Consider the following 22224-nt stretch of genomic DNA (forward strand, 5'->3'; position numbering starts at 1 on the left):
TGGCCAGACTGAACAAACCAATCAGACCTTGGAAACATATCTGAGATGTTTTGTTTCTGCTGATCAGGATGATCGGGTGTCCTTTTTGCCTTTGGCTGAGTTCGCCCTTAATAATCGGGCCAGCTCGGCTACTTTGGTTTCGCCGTTTTTCTGCAATTCTGGGTTCCACCCTCAATTCTCTTCAGGGCAGGTTGAGTCTTCGGACTGTCCTGGTGTGGATACTGTGGTGGATAGGTTGCAGCAGATTTGGACTCATGTAGTGGACAATTTGACTTTGTCCCAGGAGAAGGCTCAACGTTTTGCTAACTGAAGGCGCTGTGTGGGTCCCCGACTTCGTGTTGGGGATTTGGTTTGGTTGTCATCTTGTTATATTCCTATGAAGGTTTCCTCTCCTAAGTTTAAGCCTCGTTTCATTGGTCCATATAGGATTTCTGAGGTTCTTAATCCTGTGTCTTTTCGTTTGACTCTTCCAGCTTCTTTTTCCATCCATAACGTGTTCCATAGGTCATTGTTGCGGAGATACGTGGCACCTGTGGTTCCATCTATTGATCCTCCTGCTCCGGTTTTGGTTGAAGGGGAGTTGGAGTATATAGTGGAGAAGATTTTGGATTCTCGTGTTTCGAGACGGAAACTCCAGTATCTGGTTAAGTGGAAAGGTTATGGTCAGGAAGATAATTCCTGGGTCTTTGCCTCTGATGTCCATGCTGCCGATCTGGTTCGTGCCTTTCATGTGGCTCATCCTGGTCGGCCTGGGGGCTCTGGTGAGGGTTCGGTGACCCCTTCTCAAGGGGGGGTACTGTTGCGAATTCTGTGGCCAAGCTCCCTCCTGTGGTCGTGAGTGGTACTTCGGCTGGTTCTGTCTATGAGCTTCCTTTGGTGGATGAGAGTGGTACTGCGGCTTCTGAGTTTCCTTCCTCAGGTGATGAGGTTAAGTCGTTAGGTGCTGCTCTATTTAACTCCACCTAGAGCTTTGATCCTGGCCTCCAGTCAATGTTCTAGTATTGGTCTTGCTTCCTCCTGGATCGTTCCTGTGGCCTGTCTTCCTGCATAAGCTAAGTTTTGCTTGTGTTATTTTTGTTTGCTATTTTTTCTGTCCAGCTTGCTATATTGGTTTTTCTTGCTTGCTGGAAGCTCTGGGACGCAGAGGGAGCACCTCCGTACCGTTAGTCGGTGCGGAGGGTCTTTTTGCCCCCTCTGCGTGGTGGTTTGTAGGGTTTTGTGTTGACCGCAAAGCAATCTTTCCTATCTTCGGTCTGTTCAGTAAGTTGGGCCTCACTTTGCTAAATCTATTTAATCTCTGCGTTTGTATTTTCATCTCAACTCACAGTCATTATATGTGGGGGGCTGCCTTTTCCTTTGGGGTATTTCTCTGAGGCAAGCTAGGCTTATTTTTCTTTCTTAGGGCTAGTTAGTTTCTCAGGCTGTGCTCGAGGCGCATAGGTCTGGTCAGGAGCGCTCCACGGCTACCTCTAGTGTGGTTGGATAGGATTAGGGATTGCGGTCAGCAGAGTTTCCACGTCTCAGAGCTCGTCCTATGTTTTTGATAATTGTCAGGTCACTTTGTGTGCTCTGAACTTCAAGGTCCTTTGTGGTTCTGAATTACCTGTTCATAACAGCTTTCCAAGAAGCAAGTGAGGGTGGTTCTTGGAATTGTGGGGTATTACCGGTGGTGTATTCCAATTTTCGCCATGATTGCCACATCATAGTTGGATCAAGGAGACCAAGTAGACGATGGTGAAATGCACTACTGACACAGACGGAGCATTTCAGGAGCCGAAACAGGCTGTGTGCAAGCATCCAGTCCTGGTCGCACCAGACCTTCGCAAACAATCCGTGGTCCAGACGGATGCTTCACAAGTCGAGTTGGGAGCTGTGCTGTCTCAGGAAATAAATGGAGAAGAGCTTCCCATCCTGTATCTGAGCCGGAAACTCTCTTCCTGCGAACAAACCCTTCATGGCTATGGAGTGCTTAGCCATAAAGTGGGCCGTGGATACACTGAAATATTACCTGCTAGGTCGTAGGTTTAAGCTAGTGTTAGACCATGCCCCTCTGAGATGGTTGAGAGAGAAGAAGGGTAAGAATGCCAGGGTAACTAGGTGGTTGTTAGCCGTCATGGGGTTACTGCGACACTTTGGAGCCAGAAGACCGCATCATCTGACTGCTCCTACTCCGGCACTGAGAAGAGGCACTTCATCATTTTAAGTGTGTTTATTCCTTCTGGCAAAACAGGGTTTAATCGGCCATGTTGGAAATCCCAGTGCTCACAGCTGAGCTCGATTAGCCACTCCTTTCCCCTTTATGATCTGGACTCTGTTACAAATCCTTGTCAGAGCTAACATTTGCTGTATGGCTAACGGAGGGAGAGGAGTTTGTATGAGAAGGAGAGTTGGAGGAGTTATCTGTGACTGTTGCTTGGTTTGTATGTGTGATAATTCTCTATCCTTCTCTATTTTGTTTTATTCCCCTACCTCCACGTCCCAATGCATTTCTCTGTTATATGTGAGTGAATATTTTGTATGCCTGCAGTTTTCTGTTAACTCTTGGTTGTGTTGCCTTGTTTGTCGGGTTGGTGTACTACGGTGCACAGTAGCACCCCTCTTCCCTGGGTGGGAGAAGAGAACAGACAGAGGGGTAACTCAGGAGATAAGGCAAGGGTGGAGGCCCTGGCATCTTCACCTACAGAAGTATCCCGGTGAGTAGGGCAAGCTAGGGCACCCCCTAGTGTTAGGGACAGGGAAGGAGAACCTGGTCCTGGGTCACCCGACAGCTCTGTCGTGACATTAGCCCTTCAAGATTACAGTTTCCACGTAGAGCATAGGCCAGGGATTGCATGGTAACGCGGATACTCTCTCCCGAATCCCTTGTTTGGTGTCTGAAGGTGCCAAAAACCCCGGCTTTGGGCAGGGGGGGGGGTCACTGGCATAGTGTATGAGGGGAGATATGTGTCACTCAGCATAATTGCATCAGCGATGTCAGACCAGAATAATTTCCACCAGCACACTACAGGTTGGGAAAATTAAATTAAAATGCAAAAATGGGTTGGTTTTAGGTGGACATCTATAGAGTGGGTGGGAAGGTGTCCACCATATCTCCATATCTCCACTGGGGTGTGTGCTGACACGACCTGTGTAATGTCAGTCATATGATCAGTAGTGATGAGCGAGCATACTAGCCACTACTGAGTACCCGCCCAAACATCTCACTGTTCGAGATGCTCGGAGCTCGACAAGTATTTCCGGGGTTGCTCGGCGGGTGCTCGGGTCCCCTCCCTGTATGTTTGGTGCTCTTTAGGGAGCCAGTGAACATGCAGGGATTGTCTGTCACACACTGTAATGCCACAGTCATGTGGGTAGTGGAATTACAGTGATTGGCTGGCCACACAGCGTCATCAGGTCTATCAGACCTGGCACTGCCATGCTCATCACAGTCTACTCTGGAATCAGGCAGTGTAGGGAGAGGTGCTGCTGAGCTAGGGAGAGATTTGCTTGTTTCTTAGTTAGTGTAGGTATACCACAATATATTATACACACATCCATCTCAACTAGCAGTCCTTCTGAGGACTAATCCAGCTGCATAGATAGCAATGCTAAGCAGGCAGGCGGTGTACGTATGTGGCAGATTGCAGGGCATATAGCAAGAGGATCCATTCCAGTTCTGTCTGCTGCTGCTTTTACAGATATTTCCAGACATAGACCCCCAGTATCAGGGGCCAGGAATACATTTTTTTGGAGCTTAAATCCTGATAATTTGCTTAAAAAGCAATCAAGAGAACACAGTTTTTCTTCTACAATTGCTTGTTGGCACTGCAGAATACAGACAGATCCTTTCCATATTACAGCGCTAAAAATCAATCTATTTACAACTGTGGTTTGACCATCACACGGATCACATATAAGTGCTCTAAAAATTCAGCCATTTGTAGTGAACATGGAAAATATTGTCCTCCATTTAAAATGGACAAGGCGTGTGGCAAGGGACGGGGAACTAGACGTGATGGTAATGGTGCATGCAGAGGCCGAGGCCGTGGGCAAGCTGAAATTGCCCCACAACAAACACCCACATCTTCTCGGGTGACCTTCCTGTCCCAATTACTAGGGGACCACAGCACACCACTATTGAACCCAGAGCAGTGTCAAAAAGGTTGTTGGTTGAATAGCGGTTAATGCTTCCAGTCATCACCACCCTGTCTTCCACACGATCAAGTCTCAGTAGCCGTGAGTCTGGACTGTATATTCCTTACCCTGATCCTCCTTCCTCCCATCATGCCGAGTGCCCGGAGACAACTGATCCCACACCTGGACACTCCGAAGAGCTGTTCACTTTTCCATTTATAGATTCGGGCCTCTCGCAAGGTCCACTTGAAGCGGGGCAAGAGGAGATCGCATGTAGCTATGCCCAAATATTTGAGCAGCCACAGTCACACAAAGGCGACGGTGGGTAAGTGTCACAAGAGGTGGAGACACAATTGCCAGAAAGTCAGGAGGAGGACCAGGGTGCGGAAGTGGAAGACGAGGTGGTGGATGATATACACCATGCTCCAAATTATTATGCAAATTATATTTTTCTCGGATTTTCCTAAATGGTCGGTGCAAATGACAGTCAGTCTAATAAAAGTCATCACCCATTAGAGTATACATTGAATTTTATAGAAGAAACCTCACAATAATAACAGTATAATCTCCAAAATGAATAAAAACTCAAAATGCACTGCTCCAAATTATTAGGCACAGTAGAATTTCTAAACATTTGATATGTTTTAAAGAACTGAAAATGCTCATTTGTAGAATTTGCAGCATTAGGAGGTCACATTCACTGACCAAAAAAGCTATTTAACTCCAAAACATCCTAACAAGCCAAGTTACATGTTAACATAGGAACACTTCTTTGATATCACCTTCACAATTCTTGCATCCATTGAACTTGTGAGTTTTGGAGAGTTTCTGCTTGTATTTTTTATTATTATTATTTATTTATTTATATAGCATCATTGATTCCATGGTGCTGTACATGAGAAGGGGTTACATACAAATTACAGATATTGCTTACAGTAAGCAAACTAACAATTACAGACTGATACAGAGGGGCGAGGACCCTGCCCTTGCGGGCTTACATTCTAGAGGATGGTGGGGATGGAGACAATAGGTTGCAGGAGCTCTTTGCATGAAATCAGAATAGCCTCCCAGAGCTGCTGTTTTGATGTGAACTGCCTCCCACCCTCATAGATCTTTTGCTTGATGATACTCCAAAGGTTCTCTATAGGGTTGAGGTCAGGTTAATATGGTGGCCACACCATGAGTTTATCTCCTTTTATGCCCATAGCAGCCAGTGACTCAGAGGTATTCTTTGCAGCATGAGATGGTGCATTGTCATGCATGAAGATGATTTTGCTCCTACCAGCTGTTTCCCCATGATTCCGGCCCAAAACATGACTCCTCCACCTCCTTGCTGACGTCACAGCCTTGTTGGGACATGGTGGCCATCCACCAACCATCCACTACTCCATCCATCTGGACCATCCAGGGTAGCTCGACACTCATCAGTAAACAAGACTGTTTGAAAATTAATCTTCATGTATGTCTGGACCCACTGCAACTGTTTCTGCTTGTGAACACTGTTTAGGGTGGCCAAATAGTAGGTGTCACGCCGTTCTGTCTGTATCTGGTTTTCGGCGTGACAATGCATGTCTTTGCTTTAACCCTTTGCTCCTTTCCCCCTAATTGAGCTGGGATACTGTTGGCTGTTACCTGTATGGAGCCTTCTCAGTTCCCTGCTTTGCTGCGCAGCCGTACATGGGTGGTTAGGTCTTTGCTCTGCTGCATGACCATCCGCTTGTGCGGTCCCTGATTGCCGCTGTGGAAGCTGTCCGCGGGTTGCGAGTACATTTGCTGCTGGTGCATGACTTTCTACGTGTGTCAGGGCATGCAGTCACAGCCAGGTGCCCTGAGCCTCAGTTCCTGCACTGATTGTGCTGTAATGGTTTCTGTTTGTGTTAAGGGCGTGCGCGGCCACACTTCCCCTGCTGTTATCCGGGTTAGTGTGTGTACTTGAAATGCTGTCCCCAGCCAATTGCTGAGGAGCAGCTCCTATATAAAGTTCCCTTGCCCGATGGGCGGGGCCTGAGCTACTCACAAAGCTCCTGAACTTTGCTATGTGTGTTTGTGTTCCTGCACCTCTCCTGTCTATGTTTTGGTACCAAAGTCCTTGCCTTGATTCCTGTTTTGTCCTGTTCTGGCGCCTGTCCTGGAGGGGTTGTATCCAGGGCCGAATCCTTGTTCCTGTACCTGTCCTGCACCTGTTTGAACTGTGTCTGCTGTATGTTCCTGGAATCCCTCTGCATTTAGAGCCTCGCACCCAGTGGCTTTGAGTCTCTTGTAACCGGTGTTCTGCTGAACATTTACTCTGTGCTCTGGATACGATGCGGTGCTAGCTCCTGGCAGACCCATCAATCCTGCGGATCTAGCTCCATCCCGCTTGAGTTCCTTTCTAGGTCCGATGCCCGTAGCCTGACAATCGCAGTCTGGAACCTGATGACCACTGTCTGGAGCTTGGAGTCTGATGACTGTAGTGGTGCCTGTGGGTCGTGTCAGATGTCCGGAACCGAACGACTCCTGTCTGATGTCTGCCGGTGACCCTGGGTCCATATGTCCTGATGTCCTGTCTGTACCCTGATGTCCTGCCTGCGTCCTGATGACCTCGTGTTCCCTGATGTCGTTCCTGTGTTTGATGTTTTGATGTAACTTATGACCTGGGCTGCCATGCTAGTGTCCCAGCTGATGACCTGGGCTGCCACGCCAGTGTCCCAGATGTCTATCCGGTATTCCTGATGTCCTGATGCCCTGCCTGTGTCCTGATGTCCTTCCTGTGTCCGATGTTCTAATGTAACTGATGGACTTGGCTGCCACGCCAGTGTCCCAGCTGATGACCTGGGCTGCCACGCCAGTGTCCCAGATGTCTATCCGGTATTCCTGATGTCCTGATGCCCTGCCTGTGTCCTGATGTCCTTCCTGTGTCCGGATGTCCTGTCTGTACCCTGATGTCTTGCCTGCGTCCTGATGACCTCGTGTACCCTGATGTCTTGCCTGTTTCCTGATGTCCTCCCTATGTGTGCCTTAGTGATCCGTTGGTGCCTTGGGGTCCACTGGGTGGTACCCTTCTGGGAGATCTGGAATCAGGAGCCTGACATCATTATGTTTTCTTTATGTACTGTGTGGCTTTACTTTAGTAAACTTTACTTTCTCTATACCTGAAGTTGTGCGGTGTAATCAAGTCTTACGTGTCTCATTCCTTGTCCACATGCTCAGCTGCCACAGAACCCCGGTCTCTGCCCTCCCCTAGTTCGGGTAGGCCAGGGTCCCCCTCTGCGGTATAAAGGATCCGTATTGCTTCCCCAGGGGATGTGCGCCCCATGCCTTCTCAGGTCGGTCGGCTTGGGGGCGCCTATGGGCTGGGCCACATCAGCGGCTGCAGCTGATTGTGACAGTAGGTTTATGAACCACAGCAAGCCTTTGAAGGATCCTACACCTTGAGGTTCGAGGGACTCCAGAGGCACCAGCAGCTCAAATATCTGTTTGCTGGTTTGTAATGGCTTTTTAGCAGCTGTTCTCTTAATCCGATGAACTTGCCTGACAGAAACCTTCCTCATTCTGCCTTTATCAGCACAAACACGTCTGTGCTCAGATTCAGCCACAAATCTCTTAACAGTACGATGATCACGCTTACTTTTTTGGGAAATATCGAATATTTTCATCCCTTGACCAAGGCATTACACTATTTGATGCTTTTCGGCAGCAGAGAGATCCTTTTTCTTTCCCATGTTACTTGAAAACGGTGGCATGCTTAATAATGTGGAACATCATTTTTAAGTAGTTTTCCTTTAATTAGAATCACCTGTAAAACTAATTATCACATGTGTTTAAGATTGATTTCAGTGATCCATTGAGCCCTGAGACACAATACCATCTATGAGTTTATTTGAAAAACAAAACAATTAAATCTTTATGACACTTTAATCCAATTTGCATATTAGTAACTGATCCAACCTGGCAGGAGGACATGCAGAGCGATGACAGCAGCACACAGGGGGAGGGAGGCGTAGCACTCCAACAGGCAGGAAGAAGCAGTCTGGTGGCCGCAGACAGAAACCCCCAAAAAGCCATTTACACCACCTGCAGGCCAGCATCAGCAGGGGTAGTAAAACTACCAGCCTGACCACCACAACCATGATCAGGCACATAGCAACAAAGTACCCGACTTTGTCCAGGAACAGTGTCTGCGGGTAACACTACTGCTTCTTTTGCTGCTGTGCGTGCAAGCCAATCCCCTGTCCATGGTGCATGTGAAGATGCCTCCTGCCCTGCACCTGTCGTTTCACACTCTCAACTAGCACCATCAGCAAGCACGTCCACATACTTGGTCCAGCGCAGCGTTCAGTTGTACAGTACATACCCCAGTCCTTGGAACGCAAGGGCAAATACGCAGCCAACACCACACTACTAAATTCCCACATTTCGCGACTGCTTGCCCTCAAAATGTTGCCTTTTAGGCTCGTGGAGACGGAAGCTTTCCACAACCTGATGGCGGCGGCCGTCCCTCGGTAATCGGTCCCCAGCCGCCACTCTTTCTACCGATGTGCTGTGCCTGCATTACACAAGCACGTGTCCCACAACATTAGCCGTGCCATCAACAATGCAGTTACTGGGAAAATCCACCTAACCATGGACATGTGGACAAGTGCTTGTGGGCAGGGACGGTACATCTCGCTGACAGCACACTGGGTTAACATAGTTGGACCCAGTTAGACCTTGGGATGGAACACGTGCTTCTGACGCTGAGGACTGCGGGCCCAAGTCAATCAGGGTTGCCACCACAATCTACAGCTCCTGCACCTCCTCCTCCTCCTTCAGCCTTAATCTCCAAAATTACCACATCAGTCACAAGCTGGAAGCCCTGCAGCACTGCCTCAGCCAAGTGGCAACAGGCTGTGTAGAAGCCAATATACTCAGGTAACAAACCGCACAATGCTGAAGAGTTGTGGATAGCTCTGAAAGAGCAGGCAGATCTGTGGCTGACACCGCTGAACCTACAACCAGGTATGGTCGTGTGTGACAATGGACAGAACCTGGTGGCGGCTCTGAGGCGAGGTGAGATCACACACGTACCATGCTTGGCACATGTGCTTAACCTAGTGGTTCAGTGGTTTCTCAAAACCTACCCGAGCTTCTGGATCTGCTTGCCAAAGTACGCCACCTGTGTGCCAATTTTAGGAAGTCAGCTACAGCTTCCGCCCTCCTTGCTGTGCTTCAGCAGTGTTTGCAGCTTCCGGCTCACCAACTGGTGTCTGATATCCCCATGCGTTAGAACTCTACACTGCAGATGTTGGGAAGGATTTGTGAGCAGAAGAGGGCAGTTGTTGATTAACAGCATCAACAAGGCAGTCGGTATTCAGTTCAAACTCCACAGATAAGACCTCAGGAGTGGACATAGATGTCAGCCATATGTACCATCCTCCACTTCACCAAGATGGTGAGTAGCAAAGACGCCATAATTAGCATCACCATCCCGCTTCTCTATGTTCTGAAACGCTCTTTGCTCACAATCAAAGAGGATGCATTGCAGGCGGAGATGGAGCAAGGAACCATAAAGAGTGATTACACACAGCCCAGCCTCATCTCATCCCAATGTAGATTGGGTGACAATGAGGAGGAGGAGAAGGAAGAACAGGAGCTGGCTTTGAATACAGGCGAGAGAGACACCACTCCAATCCAGAAGAGGAAGGAACACTGTCAAAGTTCTGGGAGAGTTTTCTCAAACCCTCCCATCGCACAGGCCCTGAGGCGCTGAGTACTCTGACAAGAAGTGCAAAGTTTGGGAAGATGTTGATGGAGTACCTTGCTGACCATACCAACATCCTCCGTGATTCCGCCGTGCCTTATAATTATTGAGTATCCACGCTGGACACATGGCATGAACTGGCTCTCTACACCTTGAAGGTCCTGGCCTGCCTTGCCACTAGCGTTTTGTCAGAGCGGGTTTTTAGTGCTGCTGGTGGAATAACATTGTTTTCAGGAGTCCATCTGACCTTTACGTCTCTTCCAAGGGCCATTGGAGTTCCTCCAAATTTTTGGCACCCGTTGCTTCATTGCATAGGTAAACACTATGGGACACCTACTTCCTAATAATGGGAACATTTTTTTCAAGAGGCCATCCTCTACATCTCTTCAAAGGGGCATTGGAGTGTCTCCAAAGTTTTGGCAGCCGTTGCTTCACTGCATAGGCAAACACTATGGGAGACCTACTTCCTAATAATGGGAACATTTTTTTTCATGAGGCCCTCCTCTACGTCTCTTCACAGGGGCATTGGAGTAGGTCCAAATTTTTGGTAGCCCTTGCATTCACTGCCTAGGCAAACCGTAAGGGAGACCCACTTCCTAATAATGGGAACATTGTTTTCAGAAGGCCCTCCTGTACATCTCTTCAAAGGGATATTGGGGTGCGTCCAAATTTTTGGGCATTCCTGCCACTCACTGCATACGCAATAACAGTATAGGAGACCCACTGTTTAATAATGGGAACAACAAAGCATAGCCGGCTGATGGATCTCTGAGAATAGTGAGGGCCGACTGCTGGCCCTTTAAGAATAGTAAAGGCCGCCTGATGGCCCTATAAAAATAGGCTTTGTGACTTTCAGAGTCCCTCCTTCATAAATGAAACAGGATGTGTCTGATGATGTGTCACACACCACATGGCCACCTAAGGTTGTAAAATGCTAAAATGACATTCACTATGTGTGAACATAGTCCAAGGTGTGTGCATTTTGGTTTTTGTTTATTTATTTTGCTTTATATACAAGTCATTACCCTGGAAAGAATGTTCCTTAACATATTTCCCAGGAAAATCCATTTTTTTTAAAATTCGTTTATTTATTTATTAAACATAGAATAAAATTACAGCATACATATTTGTCCTTGTCGTTAATCTGCGCGGTTACATTACAGGGATTGAAAAGGACAAAACATACATATGTCAATCATTTCACATATAGAAAACGTATGTACTAAATTATGAAAGTCAGAACATAGGGTTCTTGAACTACAACCAAACTAAACCTCCAGAACTACTAAGCCGCCACTTAACCAAAGTTGAATACATTATTTATTTTGTTCCTTTCCCATTGCGCAATATTTGCAGATCAAAGGACCAGGTAAACCACATTTCTCCCAATTATTCAGGTCACAGAGTGAGATGAGAGGCGTTCCATCTATCCCAGATTTTGCTGAACTTATACGGGCAGCCCCTATTTTGATAAAGAGTGCGCTCATAGGGGACAACTGCATTCACCAGTTCAATCCAAGACCTAACGGAGGGGGGTGAATTCCCCATCCACCGCATAGCTAGCAACTTTCTTGCCAAGAAAAGTGTTTCTCGCAGAAAAATCCCCGTATAGTGTTCCCAGGCCTCCTCGTCCCACACTCCAAACAGGCAAATTAAGGGTTCAAGAGGAATCGGAATTGACAGTATTGAAGCTAATAATGACGTCACCTCCCTCCAGTAATGAGAGACTATGGGGCACTGCCATATCATGTGTATAAAATCAGCGTCAGGTGAGTGGCAACGCAAACATTCCGACGTCGAGTATCGACTCATCCGACAAAGTCTCAACGGAGTCAATAATGACTGGTGGATTATATATAATTGGGTCATCTTATTATTGGCTGATGGGGAGACTGAGGGGGGATTCCAAAATATCCTCCCATTCCTCACTTTGCATATCAGGAAAAAGCCCCTCCCATTTGCCTCTCACCGAATCCACAACAGAGTTCGTTCCCGCTGATAGCAGATATGTGTATAGGGACGAGATAAGACCCTGAGGTCCCTGGGACTTAAGAATACCTATCAGAGGTAAAGATGAGATGTTAGGGTTCATCCCCTCATTCCTGACAAATGACTGAACGGCAGATCTGAGTTGCAGGTATCGAAAAAATTGAGACCTTGGAAGGTCATATTTATTTTGTAGTTGTTCAAAGGACATAAAAACCCCCTGATCATATAAATCTCCCATCAAAAGAACCCCGTAGGAAACCCAAAATTTTGTAGATGGGTGATTCACTAACGTCGGGAAATAACTGACATCCCACAGAGGCATCTCGGCCACAATGTCCCCAAATCCAGTAACTTTTTTAATTTTCTTCCAAGTGGATCTCGCCAATCGAACCATCGGCAGCAAACTAGGAGCGCTTATTTTCCCCGATTCCAAAAGACCCAGCGGACATTTAGCACCAACAGAACTAACTAAGTGATTTTCAGAATTAGGGAGATAGTTATGAGGCATCCATTTACATAATGCTTTAGCCTGTCCCGCCAAATAATATAAAAAAAATCTGGCAGTGCCGCTCCTCCCTCCTGTTTAGGTCTTTGCAAAGTAGTTAGTTTGAGTTTGGGCCTGCTTTTCCCCCACACAAATGAAGTAACGTGAGAATTTAAACTGGTAAAGAAGAATTTTGGTACAGTCACTGCACTATGTTGAAGGCAATAGTTGAATTTAGGGAGCAAAATCATTTTTATGAGATTAATGCGGCCTGCTACGGACAATGGAAGCTTACTCCAAGATGCAAATTTCAGTTTAGTGTATTCCAACAGGGGGAGAACATTGAGCTGTAGGTCCAACCCACTGCGCTGGGACATGTAGATACCCAAGTACTTAAATTTAGATACTATGGGCAGTAAAGAAAGAGTACTAAGATTGGGTGCTGGGTGTTGAGATAAAGGTAATAGGGCAGATTTATCCCAATTAATATATAGGCCTGAGAACCCGCTAAATTTATCTATGGTAGCAATTATTTTGGGCAACGTTTCTTCTGCCCTATCCATGAATATTATCATATCATCCGCATACAAACCAATGATGTCGGTGCGGTCCGCTATCTTAATACCATCAATACCAGGGGTTGAGCGCAAGCGTACAGCCAATGCCTCTATTGCTAGAGCAAATAGGGCCGGAGAGAGGGGGCACCCCTGACGGGTTCCCCTATATAGTGAAAAAGGTTCAGACATAGAGCCGTTGACAACTATACGGGCCTTGGGTTTCAGATATAATACAGCAACCCATTTCAAAAATTTCTCCCCAAAGCCATATTTCTGCAGACAAGCGGACAAAAAGGGCCATTCAAGTGAGTCGAACGCCTTGGCTGCGTCCAGTGACGCCAATGCCCAGGCATTGTCTGGTAACAAAGAACTGTACTGAATCACCGACTGGACCCATCTAATATTTATAGAGGTACTCTTACCGGGCATAAAGCCAGTTTGATCTGGATGTATAACATCTAGTATAATGGAGTTCAACCTGGTAGCCAGTATCTTGGCAAGGATCTTATAATCCACATTTACCAAGGATATAGGACGATAGGATCCGCATTCCAAAGGATCTTTCCCCTCCTTCTTAAGTACAATAATATGTGCCTCATAAAAAGTATCAGGTAGACACCCTCCCTTCCATATCTCTTTAAATACTTTCAATAGAAGCGGAGCCAGTATCCCCCGGTATCTCCTATACAACTCTATAGGGAAGCCATCTGGTCCAGGGGCCTTTCCAGAGGCCATATCTGTTATAGCTTGCTCCACTTCCTCCAGGGTAAATTCAGCGTCCATAAAGGTCTGCTGGGCGGAACTCAGCACAGGGAGTGTTATATCGGACAAATATCCCAGACAATCGGGAACACCAAAACCGCTCTTAGATTCATAGAGCCCCTGATAATAGTTATAAAAACATTGAAGTATTCCCTCAGTAGTGGAATTCAATGAGCCGTCCGGTGAGCGAATTTGTAATATCATGTTAGATGTATTGTGTTGACGCACCAAGTAGGCCAGAAATTTCCCCGCCTGATTCCCCATTTCAAAGTACGATTGTCGCGTAAAGAACAACTTACGCTTAGACTTGGTGTCTATGTGTTGGGTGTATAGTCTTTGCAGAGTCAACCACTCAACCCTATTATCATTAGTCTGGTCAGCTGTATATGTTGCCTCAGCATTTCTCAAACGTTGTTCAATCTCATCGTCCTCCCTCGATGTTACCCTTTTAATATATGAAATTGTAGAAGACAGACAGCCCCTCAGATATGCCTTAAGTGTATCCCAAAATAAGTTAATATTCTGAAGTTCTGAGTGGGATTGAATGAAGCAGTTCAGCTGGTCAACTGTCCTATCGTCCGAATCTATTAGTTTAAGCCAAAAGGGATTCAATTTCCATACTCTACCATTATTTAACGTCCCAAACACAAGTTTAAGAATAATCGGACTATGATCCGAGGTCCCTCTATTACCGTGTTCCACGCTATCCACCCACCGCACCAGGTCGCCGGATCCGAAGATATAATCTATGCGAGAGAGGGAACTTCTAGTGGATGAGTGGCAGGTATATCCCCTCTCCCCAGGGTGATGCATCCTCCATAGATCTATCCAGCCGCTACCTTCCATGAACAGTGTTAACTGAGTCGGGGTCGAGGAGGAAGAAGAAGACAAAGGTTCCCCAGGCGACCCATCTCCCAATCGCATTCTATCTAAATTACTGTCCATAACTAAGTTGAAGTCACCCATACAAATAACATGTGCGTCCGGGTAGCTTAATGCAAAGCTCATTGCCATCTTAAGTACTGAAGTATTAGCCGGGGGGGTTATATATGCATAGTATGACGTATTCGCGGGAATTAATTAATGCATGGACAAAAACAAAACGTCCCTCTAAATCTCGCCGAATCGTCTGGGCCTCCCATTGGACAGCTTTGTGTACTAATAGTGATACCCCTCTCGAGTAGCTAGTGTGAAACGCGTGAGCATACCACTGTACCCATGGTTTCTGTACACCTCTGGCTGTATCTCTGGTTAGATGTGTCTCTACCAGGGCCACAATATGAGGATGATATCGTCTAATTTGAGAGAACACCTTGATTTTCTTCCGGGGTGATTTAATACCCCGAATGTTCCATGTCATACATATCAACTCAGACCCCATATCTAGCCATTAAAAAACATGGTATGTATTGATGGTGAGAAAAGTTCGCTAATTACGCATGGGAAGTCATAATGGCTTTGGAGGCGGCTCTTATCCAAATACCTATTAAAACTAATTAAATCTAACAAAAAAGAAAAACAACAACTTAACAAAAACTGAACAGTAGAGGAGTAAGATCCAGTACTCCTACAGTCAAATATAAAAGGGGATACCCTCACTGAATCCAGCGTCCGGTATTGTTAACAACCTTAGCACCCATTTAGAGAGCTCTGTTTATGTTACCATTAGACAAGGAGCATAAATTAGGAGTCTTTCACATTAGACACCCCGTGAGACCGCAACCATTTGGCCGCCTCCGCTGGATCCGTGAAGAATAAGGTGGAACCGTCATGAACAATGCGCAGTCGAGCCGGATAAAGCATGGAGTAGATGATACTCTTATCTCTAAGTTGTTTCTTGATGTCCATGAACCGCGACCGCTGTTTTTGGAGTTCCATGGAAAAATCCGGAAAAATCGATATGGTAGCATTGTTGAATTTAATAGGGCCCTTCTGTCGCGCCAGACGAAGAACAGCACCTCTGTCTCTACAGTTGAGAAGACGTGCCAGGAAGGGTCGGGGTGGAGTTCCAGGGGGAAGAGGTCTCGTTGGGTCCCTATGGGCCCTCTCCACTGCAAATGTTGAAGAAAATTCGTCCCCCAGGGAGGCCTTATCCAGTCCTCCAGAAATTGTTCGGGTTGCTGACCCTCCGAACGCTCCGGCAGACCGATAATTCGAATATTATTGCGACGCAGTCTGTTTTCCAAGTCATCTGCCTTTTGTTTCCAGGCGTTTACAGAGCCAGCGGCTTTTGTCAACTTAGCCTCCATAGGGGTGATGGTATCCTCTATATGAGACACTCTTGTTTCAATCTCCGAGATACGCCCTCTCATAGCTTGCATATCATGCCGCAGACGACCCACCTCAGTATGCACATCCTCTATTTTTTCTGTGAGAGATGATCTAGTGAGGGATATAGCCTGCATTAGCTGCTCTGACGCCTGTTTAAGAGTCAGTTCATCTTGTTCTCCCTCCTCATTACTATCAGAAAGACAATTTTTACGTTGGGTCTGTGCAGGGTTATTTCTGAGAGTGCGTGCATTATCAGAAGGATCCTCCCTGGCGTACTTCCTTAGTTTGTTCCCTTAGAGTGATGCATGGCAGGCAGCTAGAAGGGCTCCACTGGTTAATTGCAGTTATATGTGTATATAGTGCACTCTCCAATTCCAGTCACAACAGAGTTAAATGTAGGATTATATTCCAGAGAGACCACTAGATGGGCAGCTGGGATATTGAGAGTGATATAGGCAGCAGTTTTAATATGCACCCAGGCTCTGTATGTTAGAGCAGATCCACAGGCTCCACAGGGGGAACAGCAGAGCGAGGGGGGGGAGGGTTAACACCTCTAAAGTTATGGCGCTGGCAGGAGGAGTACTTGTATGGCAGGGGGCACGAGGCCCAATCTTTCAGGGCACACACACCGCGCCACCTCCTTGTTATTTCAGGCTAGTCTCTCACCTCCTGAGCTGCGCCGCAGATGTGGCTGAAAGCGCCGCTTCCCCACTGTCAGGGCGCGCGCTGTAGTGATGCGCCCCCCGCGGACACCGCCGTCCACCTCCGGTCTTCCTGCTCCTGCTCACCGGTGCTCTCCAGCGATCACCGCTTAGGTCCGGGGATCGCCGACTCCAAGAGGGAGGACGCCCGGCACCAAGAGAAGCCGGCGCTGCGTCTGGTCCCCTCAGCGCGTGCACTCACAAAATGGCCGCCGCTGCACGTGGAGTCTGCCGCCCGTCCAGGTCACCGCAGCTCCTATCGTCCCAAACCTTCACCGTGGCTGTCCGGGGGGTCCACCAGGTTCCTGAGACTATGTGGTATCAGTACCAACCGGCACAGTGTGTTAATTAAGGGTCCAAATGGCAGGATAGGTTCAGGATTGCTGGAGCTCACATAAGGTGCGTCTTTCCTCCTCAGTTACATAGCCACGCCCCCAGGAAAATCCATTTTGGCTTTGTTTTTGTAGGTTTTATTGTGAGTCTGTAAAAGGGGCTTAAGACTCTGATAACATTGTTCACAGCAGTGATCTGGGAGTCAGAAATGCTTCCAGGGGCTTCCCCATGCTGTTCCCATGTAATTTGAGCACTGTTCCCATTGATTTCTGCAATTTCTAGTCCCTCTACAGACCACCAGGGGGGGTGCCGAAAAAATGCTCGAGTTTCCCATAAACTTACATTGGGCTCGTTGCTCGGGTCGAGCACCCGAGCATTCCAATTTGCTCGACCCGAGCAAGGAGCCCCAAGCATTTTAGTGCTCGCCTATCACTAGTGATCAGTAATATGGTCTGGGTTGTAAACAGCTAGACTTGGAACACAGTCTGGTGTGTGTGTCTTGGGAGAGGAGAACCTCCAACGTAGCTCCAGGAGAAGCTGAGGACTTTGTGTTACATGCGGGTGAAACCTGCAGGGAAAGGACTCTTTTTGGTCTTTATTTTGTTTAGCCATTAGGCCATGTTTACTTTATTCAACCCTGCTATGGTTTATGCTGTGCCTTAATAAACCAGTGGGTGATTAACCTCAAGAGGCGTTCCTGAATTTACCTTTGCAAGCAGCCGAGTGAGTCAACCCCTCACACCTCATATATGGCAGCATAGGGGACCGGACACAACCACTTTCACCCTTTCATGGGCTTAGCCCACTCCATACATGGCTGGTTCCGGCACATATGCAAACAGAACCTGCCTGTAAATGCAGAGATCAGAGCTAGCATCAATTGCAGGGTATGGTACCAGTGACTGAATGGTATCAAGTTCAAGTCCCCTGGGTGCAAAAAAGTAAAACTAAAATAAATAAGACTATGAAATATAAAAATTTAAAAATTGTCCTCTTTTTTCTATTTGTGAAAAAAATATGGATTTTTTTTTAAGTTACATTTTTAAATATTTATCCTACATGTTAAACATTGTAAAAATAAACACAAAGTGGAAACTTTTCCCTTTATTATATACCGGGTGGAGGATACAGATAGAAAAACATGCGACGGCCATTTCCCGCTGCCAAGCGCTTCATCCAGGCTCAGAGAGCCTGGATGAAGCGCTTGGCAGCGGGAAACGGTCGTTGCTCTTTTCTTCTGTCTGTATCCTTCATTTTGCTGATAATCTAGACTATATGTTTGACTTTTTATTGATTTTATGATTAGTGCATAGGAATCAAAAATCTGAAAGACATACTTACACTACAGACAAGGTTGTCTTGTTCCCAGCCTTCATGCAGACGTTCTGAAAAGATAAATTCATCAATCAGGCTAAGGCTGGATTCACACATCCATGTGCCTGATCCCAGCACAGACCGTCCGCGGGTCTCCGGACCCAAAGTCAGCAGACTCATATACATCTATGCTAGGGCATCGCGGTGCTCAAACCATGACACAGGGATGTGTGAATGTAACCTTATGGTATGACAAAATAATGTACCCTATACATCATCTATGTCTGTAAACTTATTACATGGAATATTTCCTGATCTTCAAACCACTTCTAAAACAGAAATTAGGTGGTGCGGTTGAAACAGGTGAAGAAAAATCCAAGATAAACTTGGTGTGATGTAGAAGCAATATTTGGCTGTATGATGTGCAGTGGAAAAAGCCACTGTATAGAGTGCCAGTATTTTGTGTTTTATGTTTTTGTAGTCTCCAGCCTTTTCTCAAAATTTAAATATCTTTAAAATGTGAATATCAATTATTCTTGTCTGAAAGAAAAAAATAATTTTTACATGTCCCTATGTACTTGTAGTGATTCAGCCCATAGTAAATACTGTGTTTTCTGAAAGCTTCCATACCTGCTGCATAGATAGGATATCCTGAACTTACCAATAAGAGAGGCCTGGTCTTTCTCTAGGTGATCTGCAGCTGATAAATGTTTTTGTGATTCTCCTATGATGGCGCTGATATCATCCTTATATTGTGCATTTTTCTGTAAAGAGATCAAAACAATTAATGCTTTCCATAATGTGGCAAAAAGTAAAAGAGGCCATAATGCAATCCCATTTTATTAAGCATACACATCTGGAAATATAGAATGTCCACTTCATGTCGCATCAAGTTGATTTATTAGATAATTTTAATCTGGTAATGTACACTAGTGGCCAAAATTTTGGATGCACTTCAAGTTTTTGTCACTTTTTAAAGTTTTTAGCATGCAATCATACAAAGTGTTTAGAACAGTAAGGCCGGCGTCACACTGGCGTTTAAAACGTCCGAGTGCAATGCGATAAAAAAAAAACCCATTGCACTCGGACCAATGTTAACATATGGGGCCGCTCCCAGCAGCCGACTTTTTGTCAGCCGTTTTCCTCGGTCCGAGACAATCGCAGCATGCTGTGATTGTCACCGATTATCGTATCGGACTCGCCAATGCAAGTCTATGGATGAGAGGAAATATCGGATTACAAATGGACCACGAGTGTGACTTGCGATTAAATCGCCAGACTTCGCCAGGTGACAGGAAATTGCATCAGGCATTGCCAGGAAGCTTTGGCATGCAAATTACACTGGGAGAGTTAAAAAAACCAGGAACAACGCCTCCACGGATTCCTACAAACATGTCGACGCTAATTAACGTCGAGATGCTCATAGTTCTGGTCCAAGAGAGACCAGAACTATGGGACCAGAGAGATGCCCACTATGCCGACCAGGCATGCAAGGAGGCAGCGTGGAGAAGAATATGTTGCCAAATGTTCCCAGATTATGCAGACAGATCTCGGGAGGACCAGGAGAGAATTAGTAAGTACACTAATGAATATGTGGTTTTTTGGGGTTTATGTGTCAACACACTAAAATGTGCAATATTTTTTTTTGGGGGGGGGGAATTTTTCAAAAGTGTCCTCCTTTTCAGATAAACAGCTTTTTAAAAGTATTACGGCAAATTGTTATGTGTGAATCTTTACCCCATAAAATTTTTTGCGCAATGTATGTTGTCCCCATTACTTTGCTATGCATTAATTACCAGATTTATCACACAAAAATTGTTGCATTTCTTGTGGATGTTTTGCCCCTATCTTAGCCAGTATATAGGTGATTCAAAACATCATCATTGTAGTTATTTTCCTTTAAAGTATGTTCTGATGAAGGTCCTTTTCACCCTGTTTTTTTTTTTTTTGGGTTAATCAATTAATTTATTTATTTATATTGTGTGCAAAGTAAATTTTTAGATGGTCTGAACATACCATATTTGTGTTTGTAATACTTGTGTTTTGTGTTACATTTCAGTGAATGATGTGACAAGGCGTTGGCGCAGCTGTAGGGATTCATATAGGAGGGAGAGACAGCTGCGGAGCCGGGTGGTGTGGATGGAACCACCAAGAGGAAATACCTCTACTTTGACCGGCTGAATTTCCTAGCTCCGGTGATGGATCTGAGACCGTAAGTGCATTGTTTTATTAGGGTTTTTTTTTTTTTGGTGAGTGAATTATTAAAGTTTTTTTGATTTCATTTCTAAATATAGCACTGAGTCAAACCTTACAGAGAGGGAGACAGGTACCGAATCCGAGGTGCAAATTGATCCAGTGGGTGATGATGATGAACAGGCTGGTCCTTCCTCATCACTTTCCAGAAGCACCCAATCAGCACCACCACCACCACCACTACCACCACCGGAATCTGAAAGCCAGGCAGCACATCCCGAGGAACAGGCCATCAGTAGCAGCCCCACCATGCCTCTGGCTGCCTCTCCCCAGGCTACTGGCATCCCACGGCGAGCCCGGCGAAGGAGAGAAGGAGCAGGTTCTGTCACAAGGAGTCAGGTGGACAGAGGGGTTTTAGATTATTTGTCAACAGTTACTCGTGATGATGGGGAGGAGGCATATGGACGCAGTCTGGCACAGTATCTCAGGGCTATTCCCCGTGAGTTCCGGTTGCATACAAGAGGGGCTATACAAATAGTCCTAGATGCCAGTACCCCACCCAATAATCCCAGGCCTGTATTTGACTTTTTAGAAAGGTGGCAGCTTTCAAATGCAAATACAATACAGTCACATGTAAGCCAATAAGTGCAAGCTCCTCCTCCTACTACTGCACGGATGCCTACACCTCCGCCACAGCTAGCACCACTCACAAATGTGCCTCATCAGGGCCAATATATGGGCCATAGTGCACATGCCCATTTTGGCCACTTGAACATACCCAATGTTGTTGGCTGGCCACAACATGGGTATGGGCGACATGGCCATATTGGGGGATACAGTCAGATTGGTCAGCCCTACACTCAGGACAACCCTCAACATTTTCAGAATTATCAATACCCAAACCCACAACTGGATCCTGGAAGGATACAACAGAATCCAGGTCTGTCTGCCACCACACATGCTGACACTGAGGTTGGCCAGCAACCTAGGCAAACAACCCAATCTGGACCACCGCCTTCACCACCCCCGACGTACCATCAGTTGTAGTTTAGAATTTGTGACACAGTGAGTGCCTTCTATTTGTTTGTCCTAAATTTTTTTGTTAGGTTTGATATTATTACGTTGAAATGTGAGTGTAACATTATACCATATGATTAAAATATGGTTTTATATTTTTCAGACAAACCAACAAATAAAAAGTAACATGTTTAATCACAATGACTCCTTGTTAACCCCTTCCCGACCCATGACGCCACGTAGGCGTCATGAAAGTCGGTGCCAATCCGACCCATGACGCCTATGTGGCGTCATGGAAAGATCGCGTCCCTGCAGATCCGGTGAAAGGGTTAACTCCAATTTCACCCGATCTGCAGGGACAGGGGGAGTGGTAGTTTAGCCCAGGGGGGTGGCTTCACCCCCTCGTGGCTACGATCGCTCTGATTGGCTGTTGAAAGTGAAACTGCCAATCAGAGCGATTTGTAATATTTCACCTATTATAACGGGTGAAATATTACAATCCAGCCATGGCCGATGCTGCAATATCATCGGCCATGGCTGGAAATACTAATGTGCCCCCACCCCACCGATCGCCCCCCCAGCCCCCCGATCTGGCCGGTACACTGCTCCGGCTCCCCTCCATCCAGTGCTCCGCTCCCCCCCGTGCTCTTGTCCGCTCCCCCCGTGCTCCAATCACCCCCCCGTGCTCCAATCACCCCCCCTGCATTCCGATCCACCCCCCCCCGTGCTCCGTTCCACCCCCCCGTGCTCCGTTCCAGCCCCCCGTGCTCC

The 22224-nt window shown here is 46.5% G+C and overlaps 1 protein-coding gene across 1 annotated transcript in view; it reads right to left on the reverse strand.

The window, feature by feature from the left end:
• The window catches only part of CCDC175 (coiled-coil domain containing 175), a 182128-nt gene that overhangs the window by 17730 nt on the left and 142174 nt on the right, over positions 1 to 22224 (reverse strand). Inside the window, exons 17-18 of the mRNA XM_069733423.1 lie at positions 18905 to 19007; positions 18271 to 18314 (exon numbers count right to left, since the gene is read on the reverse strand). Of these exons, the coding sequence (XP_069589524.1) occupies positions 18271 to 18314; positions 18905 to 19007 (147 nt within the window). The remainder of the gene's footprint in view (positions 1 to 18270; positions 18315 to 18904; positions 19008 to 22224) is intronic.

Source organism: Ranitomeya imitator, chromosome 1, assembly GCF_032444005.1.
Source record: "Ranitomeya imitator isolate aRanImi1 chromosome 1, aRanImi1.pri, whole genome shotgun sequence".
NCBI lineage: Eukaryota > Metazoa > Chordata > Amphibia > Anura > Dendrobatidae > Ranitomeya > Ranitomeya imitator.